At 42.1% G+C, this 9,602-nt stretch overlaps 1 protein-coding gene across 1 annotated transcript; it reads left to right on the top strand.

The window, feature by feature from the left end:
• On the top strand, positions 1-8,646 carry si:dkeyp-113d7.1 (uncharacterized protein LOC407709 homolog). The gene is made up of 2 exons (XM_053612984.1): positions 1-257; positions 4,065-8,646. The coding sequence occupies exon 2, from the start codon at positions 4,136-4,138 to the stop codon at positions 5,525-5,527; it is 1,392 nt and encodes a 463-aa protein (XP_053468959.1). The 5' UTR covers positions 1-257; positions 4,065-4,135; the 3' UTR covers positions 5,528-8,646.
• Positions 8,647-9,602: the final 956 nt, after the last annotated feature.

The following is a 9,602-nucleotide window of genomic DNA, read 5'->3' as shown; positions in this document are numbered from 1 at the left end:
GCTGCTGTTCCTGATGTGGCTGCAGCTGCTGCTGCGCGCGCGCACTGCCGTTCCACCGATTTGACTGGAAGAAACGAGCGCGAGCCGCGGAAACGGGGAAAAAGGAGGAGGAGGAGAAGAAGAAGGAGGCAGGCACGAGAGAGAGAGAGAGAGAGAGCTTCTCGCGGACGTGGCGGCTCCGGGGCTGAGCGACGAGCCCGCGCGCGAGAGAGAGAGAGGGAGAAGGGGGAAAAAGCAATGCACCGGGGAAACTGCAGGTAAAATAAAAGCGCGTGCACAGATCACCTGTTTCTCTCTCGTGCATTTTTATAACTTTCATCCTATCATTATTTTTGTGCATCTGTTTTTTCCCCTCCTATCAGGTCGCGCGCGGCCGAGTGCATGCATGCATAAGATTCAGAATAACTGCAATAAATTGTTGCGTTTCCGTTTCTGGATTTCACGCATCCGTTAATTTTTTTTTATGTACACCTGAGCAGAGGAAGGAGCGGAAGTAAAGGATTTGCGCGTGTGAAAACGAAACAAACAAACTAAACTAAACAAAAAGAAGAAAAGTTGCATGCGGTAATGAGAGTGCTGAAGTTTGTGTCGGTGTGTAGCACATAGCTTTAGCCATAAACAAGATGGCCTCTGTAGCAGCAGCAGCAGCAGCAGTGTGGGCCTCTCAGCCTCCTCCACACTCCAACACACTCCAACACACTCCTCCTGTTCTGCCGCTTCTCTGCGTGCATGCATAATAAACCCGAGAAAGCGGAGATTCTGCACAATTCTATTCTGCAAAAACATCACAATCATCCGAGTTCCGCTTCAGCAGCTGGACACACACACACACACACACACACACACACACAGAGAAAGAGAGTGAGAGAGAGAGAGAGAGAGAGAGAGAGAGAGATTTATTGTGTAAAAATAACCCCACACCGACAGTTTGAATAAAAGCAGCAGAAAGTATGGAAGCTTCATCAGCACGACCCGGATTAGCATGTTAGCACACAATGCTAATGCTACAGATCAGGTTTATTTACCGCTGCAGGTTGTGATTTCGCTCATTAATCAGACCGCGGCCTCGCTTTGAAGTCCTGATTGATTGATTGATTGATTGAGTGATTGACACTTCTGCAAGCGCCTTATGACCTGTTATTAAAGCCATCATTAACATGCTAATAAATATGCAAATATTTACCTTTTATTCTGACTGGAGCGCAAACAGGAGAGATTTTATTCAGTGTGTAACAACCTTTTATCTTCATCATCTTCATCATCATCATCAGCTAAACAAATTAGAGCTTTGTGTTAAGTCTAGCTGTTTTTTGTTGTTGTTTGTGTGTGTGTGTGTGTTTGATTGAGGCAGTTGTACACCTGTGATTTATATTAGGATTATTTTCTAATTTACTGTGAACATTAAATCAGCTAAACAATACACAATACATCAACACAACACTGATACTGTGATAAATGACACAATTTTCATATGTTCATGTGTTATGTGTTTGTTGTGTTACATCAGCGTGTGTTTGTTGTGTTACATCAGCGTGTGTTTGTTGTGTTACATCAGCGTGTGTTTGTTGTGTTACACCATGTGTTTGTTGTGTTACATCAGCGTGTATTTGTTGTGTTACATCAGCGTGTGTTTGTTGTGTTACATCAGCGTGTGTTTGTTGTGTTACACCATGTGTTTGTTGTGTTACATCAGCGTGTATTTGTTGTGTTACATCAGCGTGTGTTTGTTGTGTTACATCAGCGTGTATTTGTTGTGTTACATCAGCGTGTATTTGTTGTGTTACATCAGCGTGTGTTTGTTGTGTTACACCATGTGTTTGTTGTGTTACACCAGTGTGTATTTGTTGTTATACCATGTGTTTGTTGTGTTACACCAGCGTGTATTTTTTGTTTTACACCAGCATGTATTTGTTGCGTTACACCAGTGTGTTTTCTGTTACACCAGCGCGTGTTTGTTGTGTTACACCAGTGTTTGTTGTGTTACACCAGCATGACTTTGTTCTGTTACACCAGCGTATATTTGTTGTGTTACACCAGTGTGTCTTTGTTGTTACACCAGTGTGTATTTGTTGTGTTACACCAGCATGCCTTTGTTGTGTTACAGCAGCGTGTATTTGTTGTGTTACACCAGTGTGTATTTATGTTACACCAGCGTGTTTATTGTTACACCAGCGTGTGTTTGTGTTACACCAGCATGTGTTTGTTGTGTTACACCAGCATGTGTTTGTTGTGTTACACCAGCGTGTGTTTGTTGTGTTACACCAGTGTGCTTGTTGTGTTACAGCAACGTGTGTTTGTTGTTACACCAGTGTGTGTTTGTTGTGTTACACCAGTGTGTTTGTTGTGTTACACCAGTGTGTTTTTTGTTACATCAGCATTTGTTTGTTGTGTTACACCAGTGTGTGTTTGTTGTTACAACAGCGTGTGTTTTTTGTGTTACACCAGCGCGTGTTTGTTGCGTTACACCAGTGTGTATGTTGTGTGATACCAGCATGTGTTTGTGTTACATCAGTGTGTTTGTTGTGTTACACCAGCGTGTATTTGTTGTGTTACACTACTGTGTTTGTTGAGTTACACCAGCGTGTCTTTGTTGTGTTACACCAGCGTATATTTGTTGTGTTACACTACTGTGTTTATTGAGTTACACCAGCGTGTCTTTGTTGTGTTACACTACTGTGTTTGTTGAGTTACACCAGCGTGTCTTTGTTGTGTTACACTAGTGTGTATTTGTTGTTACACCAGCCTATCTTTGTTGTGTTACATTAGTGTATATTTGTTGTGTTACACCAGCATGTATTTGTTGTGTTACCCTACTGTGTTTTTGTGTTACACTAGTGTATTTGTTGTGTTACGCCAGCATGACTTAGTTGTGTTACACCAGTGTGTCTTTGTTGTTACACCAGTGTGTATTTGTTGTGTTACACCAGCATGTATTTGTTGTGTTACACCAGTGTGTATTTGTTGTGTTACACCAGTGTGTATTTGTTGTGTTACACTAGTGTGTATTTATGTTACACCAGCGTGTTTGTTGTGTTACACCAGCGTGTGTTTGTTGTTACACCAGTGTGTATTTGTTGTGTTACACCAGTGTGTATTTGTTGTGTTACACCAGTGTGTGTTTGTTGTTACACCAGTGTGTATTTGTTGCATTACACCAATGTGTGTTTGTTGTGTTACACCAGCGTGTGTTTGTTGCGTTACACCAGTGTGTATCTGTTGCGTTACACCAGTGTGTATCTGTTGCGTTACACCAGCGTGTGTCTGTTGCGTTACACCAGCGTGTATTTGTTGCGTTACACCAGTGTGTGTTTGTTGTGTTACACCAGTGTGTGTTAGTTGCGTTACACCAGTGTGTGTTAGTTGCGTTACACCAGTGTGTGTTTGTTGCGTTACACCAGCGTGTGTTTGTTGTGTTACACCAGTGTGTATCTGTTGCGTTACACCAGTGTGTATCTGTTGCGTTACACCAGCGTGTGTATGTTGTGTTACACCAGCGTGTGTTTGTTGTGTTACACCAGTGTGTATCTGTTGCGTTACACCAGCGTGTGTATGTTGTGTTACACCAGCGTGTGTTAGTTGTGTTACACCGGTGTGTATTTGTTGCGTTACACCGGTGTGCCTTTGTTGTGTTACACCAGTGTGTGTTTGTTGTGTTACACCAGTGTGTATTTGTTGCGTTACACCAATGTGTGTTTGTTGTGTTACACCAGTGTGTATTTGTTGTTACACCAGCGTGTGTTTGTTGCGTTACACCAGTGTGTATCTGTTGCGTTACACCAGCGTGTGTTTGTTGTGTTACACCAGCGTGTGTTTGTTGTGTCACACCAGTGTGTCTGTTTGTTGCGTTGCAAGAGTGTGTGTTGTTACACTAACATGTTTTTTGCCATGTGTACAGTATGTTGCTCTACATGAACACTATGTTTATGTGTTAACTTCATTATCATCAATCTCATGCTAGTACCAAACTCAAACTCACATTACTTTAACCTGTGTGTGTGTGTGTGTGTGTCTGCATGTGCGCATGTGTGTGCGCGTGTGTGTGCGTGTGTGTTTGGGTTATACAGGGTCCAGAATCAGGGAAGAGATCAGCAGTGCTGGCACTAAGTAGACTGCTAAGGGACGAATCTGGCTGAGGATGGCCGAGCTGGAGACGGAGTGTATCGCATTAGGCCTGAACGCTCTGGCCTCGGAGTGTCTGTCTCCTGCTCTGGAGCCCCTGCGTGCCGAGTGTGTGACGCCGACACTGGCCATGCTGAACACACTTAGCTCGGAGGTTGCAGAGCCAACCGCCATGCTGCCATGTGTAAAGAGCGACCCAGACTTGGAGCTGGTACCGATCCGCACCGTGGACGTGACCCAAATCCAGCCGCTGAGCACTGCGGAGCTGGGATCGGAACACGTCCGGATGGAGATCAGTGGCCTGGAGTACATCAAGTCGGACCTGCACTCGTTCCACGGCGCCGAGTTGGACTCTTATAAGCCGAGTTATGATGCCTTTGACTACGTGTCGCATGACAACCTGGACTACATCAAGTCGGATCAGAGTTCCGACCTGCAGTGTTACTATGCAATGGAACTTGAGGCCAGCCGGTACGAATACGACTCGACGCTCGCATCCGAGAAGTCTGAGACATCGGATACAGCGGAGTCAAACATTCTCGAGTCAATCCGAATGGCGGAGCTCCGCACTGAGCTCAATAAGCTCCGCCCTGATGCTGTTATCGAATTTTCGTCCGCTCACATGTACGACATGCAGTCTGCAAATGCAAACACAAATGCCACAAACCCAGACACTGCGAAAGCAAAAACTCAACCACGCAAACCTCGCAACCTGACGGGCGAAAAGCCATTCTCCTGCACGCAATGCGGAAAGAACTTCAGCACTCTGGGAAACCTGAAGACGCACCAGCGCATCCACACAGGTGAGCGGCCGTACTCCTGCTCGCAGTGTGGCAAAAGCTTCGGCCAAGCGGGCAACCTGAAGCGGCACCAACTGATACACACGGGCCAGAAGCCCTACAACTGTAACTTCTGCCCCAAAGGCTTCACCAAGGCAGATGACCTGCGCTCGCACCAGCGCATCCACACGGGCGAGAAGCCGTTCACCTGCGACGAGTGCGGAAAGGCCTTTTTTCACTCCAAGGAACTCAAGACACACCGCCTGGTACACACTGGCGAGCGTCCGTTCTCCTGCCAGCACTGTGGCAAGGCGTTCACGAAGGAGGTGAGCTTCCGCAACCATCAGCAGAGCCACACAGGTGAGAAGCCATACCAGTGTGTGTATTGTGGAAAGAGCTTTGGGAACTCGGGCGTGCTCAAGACTCATGAAAAGATCCACACTGGGGAGAAGCCGTTTCAGTGCACGCAGTGCGGCAAGAGCTTCGGCCGCCTCGGACACTTAAAGGCGCACCAGCAGATCCACACGGGTGAGAAGCCGTACTCGTGCTCGCAGTGCAGCAAGTGCTTCAGCCAGTCGGGCCACCTCAAAGCACATGAACAGATCCACAAACGAGAGAAAGCGCAATAACGAAGAACGAGTGCAGCTAAAACGTAATGGAGCACAGGAGATAAAACAAAATGTTAATGTCTGTAATAATGATACTATATATATAGATATCACATATAAAATTATTTAATTTACTTATTTATGAGTGATGGTTTGATCCATCATATTATTATCTGTCAGTCAGCCTCAGAGGGTGGGATTAGTGACAGAGTCAGGTATGAGTACGTACTGAATATGTTTACTTTATTCAGTAGTGGTCAGACCAGTAGCCCCAGTATGAGGAAGGAGATCAGACTATCAGTGTTTTATTTGTAGTTGCCCAGTGGACCAGACTGGTGGAAGTCACCGAGGTGTTTTATCCCCCGTCCAGCCAGAAGAGGAAAGAAAACCCTGTTAAGCATTTTTATTTGTTTTGTTTGCGGGCGGCTGTGGATCAGGTGGTAGAGCGGGTTGTCCACTAATCGCAGGGTTGGCGGTTCGATTCCCGGCCCACATGACTCCACATGACTCCACATGCCGAAGTGTCCTTGGGCAAGACACTGAACCCCAAGTTGCTCCTGATGGCAGGCTAGCACCTTGCATGACAGCTCTGCTACCATTGGTGTGTGTGAGTGTGTGTGTGAATGGGAGAATGAGACACAGTGTAAAGTGCTTTGGATAAAAGCGCTATATAAGTGCAGCCCATTTACGTAATACTCCAGTTGGTTCATGCGGTTCTTGGTGCTGTGAACCACCTCAATGCCGTAACTGTAGCTTGCTACTCATTCCCAAATCCTGGTGCTTGTGGACATGGTCTGGTCCTCCAAAGGTCCTGCTTCCAGTTACCTAGATTCCTTCTGTTTAAACACAAAGTGTTAAGCAGAACTGAAAACATGGCCAGACTTGTAGAACAGAACTTGTTCTATGTGTTGTATATGCTGTAGAGAACAGCATTGCTCATAGCTAAAATGTTATCTACAGATTGACTGTCATTTTACCAAAGACACAAACACACTATACTACAGCAGAGGCGTAAATTCCCCAAGCATTCCAGGACTTGCTCATTACCTCTGTGGGGTAATGGTACATCCCTATGCACATCCCTCATCAGTATTAATGCCTAGTTAATTAGGTTCCTGTGGAACCATGGGCACATTGGAGCTCTCACTCTGTTAGTGGGCTAATGAATAGATTCATGGTTTGTCCACTTAATCAAGTCCATTTTACATCTGTTAAAATCTAGCATGGCATTTATACAGGAACTGATCTCTGATTGGTTCCTTTCATATTGTGGATGGATGGAGTTCTGTGCTGATGCGAAGTTTTGTTGAGGGCACAAACGTGACGGTAGTTAATTAGATAACAGTAGATAATTTCCTCTGTCGACTTCTCAGGCCGTTGAAATGACCACAATGCACATTTCCAGGACCAAAATATTCAGTCCCAGCACATGGTGTTCACCATCAAGGTTTCAGAACCAAAGGGAATCCGTCACTAGGGAACCTTGTAGTTCTATAACAAACCTTCTTGATAGTAGGTCAAGTGGAACTCGGAACCAGACTTTCTTTGCACTGAGCCTAATGCAGTAACATTAGCTGATGATAGTATCGCTATATTAGCAAATCTTATCCCGCCAACATTACTGTGAATGAACCGATGTTAATATGAACAGGGGCTCTGAGGTGCAGGAGAACATCAGGTTCAGAGATACACTCACGTCACTACTCTTCAATACGCCAGTTATAATCACTGATCCCACCCCATGAGAATGATTGACAGATGAGAAATAAAGACATTCATATACAAAAAGTAACCTCACTTATGAAAGACTTACAGAGGAACATTAATATATTGATTTTGTCTTCTATGCTCCATTGTACACACCTCTCAAAGTATTACCTTTTTTTTTTTTTTTTTCTAAGTCTACATATAAATATATATATATATATATATATATATATAATTATATACATTTTCATACCTGTTTGTGACTGATTTGCTATTATGCAAGTGTCTTTCTTTATTATGTCGGGGAGGGGGGTCTGGTAGAAATGTTTCGTATCCGTTTTATCTGTTTATATCTGTTTTAGTGACGAGTTCTTTTCGTACTCACCGTGTACACGTTTATCAAGAAACCATGTAATTCTTTAAATCATGTACTGGAACGAGTTATTAAAGAAACTAATGAAAAATGGCAGTTTTCTTTTTTAGCCTTTTTTTTTTGGCAATTACATTAGATTAGAAAATCACATAAGAGTGAGCATGGCTGTGGGGATTTGTGCTCGTTCAGCCACAAGAGCATTCATTCAATTCAGGTTTATTTATTTAGCGCTTTTAACAATGGACACTATCAAAAAGTAGCTTTACAGAAATCTGGATAAAACATTCTTATTTAAATTGATCACTAATGAGCAGCCAGAGGCGATAAATGCTCAGGTGTATAAATGAGATAAATGTAAGTGGCTCTGGATAAGGGCGTCTACCAAATGCGTTGTAAGGACTCTAGCAGCTACATTCTGGACTAACTGGAGTTTGTTTATGCTCCTACTGGAACATCCAGACAGTAAGGCATTACAGTAATCTAGTCTAGAGGTGACGAATACATGAACTAATATTTCTACATCATGTAGTGACAATATATTTCTTATCTTAGAAATATTTCTGAGATGAAAGAAGGCTATCCTAGTAATATTATCTACATGAGCATCAAATGATAGACTGGAGTCAATAATCACTCCAAGGTCTTTTACTGCTGTACATGATGAAACAGAAAGAACATCCAGAGTTACTGTGAGATCAGAAAGATTACTTCTAGCTACACGTGGTCCTAGTACAAGTTCTTCTGTCTTATCAGAATTAAGGAAAAGGAAGTTAATTAGCATCCGACGTCTAATGTCCTTTACACATTCCTCAACTTTATTAAGCTGCTGTCTGTCCTCTGCAAATGAGAGCAGGACTTCCCGAGTGAGATGAATACCGTCCTGTCCTAACAGGCCAGCCTTGCCCTCAAAGCTATTGCAATTATCTATCAAGTCCACATTGTTTTCGGAGCAGCACCTGGACATCCAACAGTTCAGTGACCATAACCTGCTGTAAGCTACATCACCAGCTGCACTGGCAGATGTTTTTGCCAGATGTTTTTGTACCAGTGTGATACCGTACTGAAGTTTGTATTAAACGTTTTCATTAAATAGTAAAGATTTGTATCAGACTTGGATTCCGTTTGTGACTAAATTAACCTGACACTAGGTGGAGCCACTGATTTACAGAAGAAACATGGAGGAAGTTTTATTTGTATAAATAAAAGAAATCAGATAGCATTATATCCTAGAATATTATAGAAACAAATATTATATATTTGAAATACTCTTAGTTTACTGTATTGAAAACCTTCAGATGAAAGCATCCTATGGAATGTGTTTTGTTTTGATGTTATTAACGTAATTAAAATCTGGAGGTAATGTTTTTTCTGTGATCCACGGAGTTATTTAACAATAATCAGCTCTTCATTACTCACTCAACTAGGTACATTATTATTCAATGCTAATTAAGTTTTATTTAATGATATTTATTTTATTTAATAGATAATTAATTTTTGTTTAAACATACAGGAGGAGTGTGTTTCATTCCGCAGAAGTTGCTTTTAAGATATTTATAATAGTTCAGTAATTTTATTTAATGTTTTTTTCTGTCTTGTTTAAAACTTCCCATTCACATGCTAATTATATTTTATCTTATTTGCTTCTTTACTAAATGTAGGTTAGATGTGTTATATTTTAATTCACTCAATTATTATTATTAATATTATTATTTTAGCATATTTATATTATATATTTATTATTATAGTTATTGAACTAATAGTAATTGAAATTTTTTTGACCATGGAATTTTTTGTATTTATATCTGTGTGTGTGTGTATGTATTTATCTGTGTGTGTATTTATCTGTGTGTGTGTTTATATCTGTGTGTATGTGTGTGTATTTATCTGTGTGTGTGTGTGTATGTATTTATATCTGTGTGTGTATTTATATCTCTCTGTGTGTGTGTGTGTGTGTGTATTTATCTGTGTGTGTATGTATTTATATCTGTGTGTGTGTTTGTGTATGTGTGTGTATTT

Source organism: Ictalurus furcatus, chromosome 24 (genome assembly GCF_023375685.1).
Source record: "Ictalurus furcatus strain D&B chromosome 24, Billie_1.0, whole genome shotgun sequence".
In the NCBI taxonomy this organism is placed as follows: Eukaryota; Metazoa; Chordata; class Actinopteri; order Siluriformes; family Ictaluridae; genus Ictalurus; species Ictalurus furcatus.
Note: the sequence above shows the minus strand (reverse complement) of the source record. Positions and strands in the feature narration are given on the sequence as shown.

Coding starts and splice junctions, on each gene's coding strand:
- si:dkeyp-113d7.1 (XM_053612984.1), top strand. CDS start 4,136: ATGGCCGAGCTGGAGACGGAGTGTATCGCATTAGGCCTGAACGCTCTG.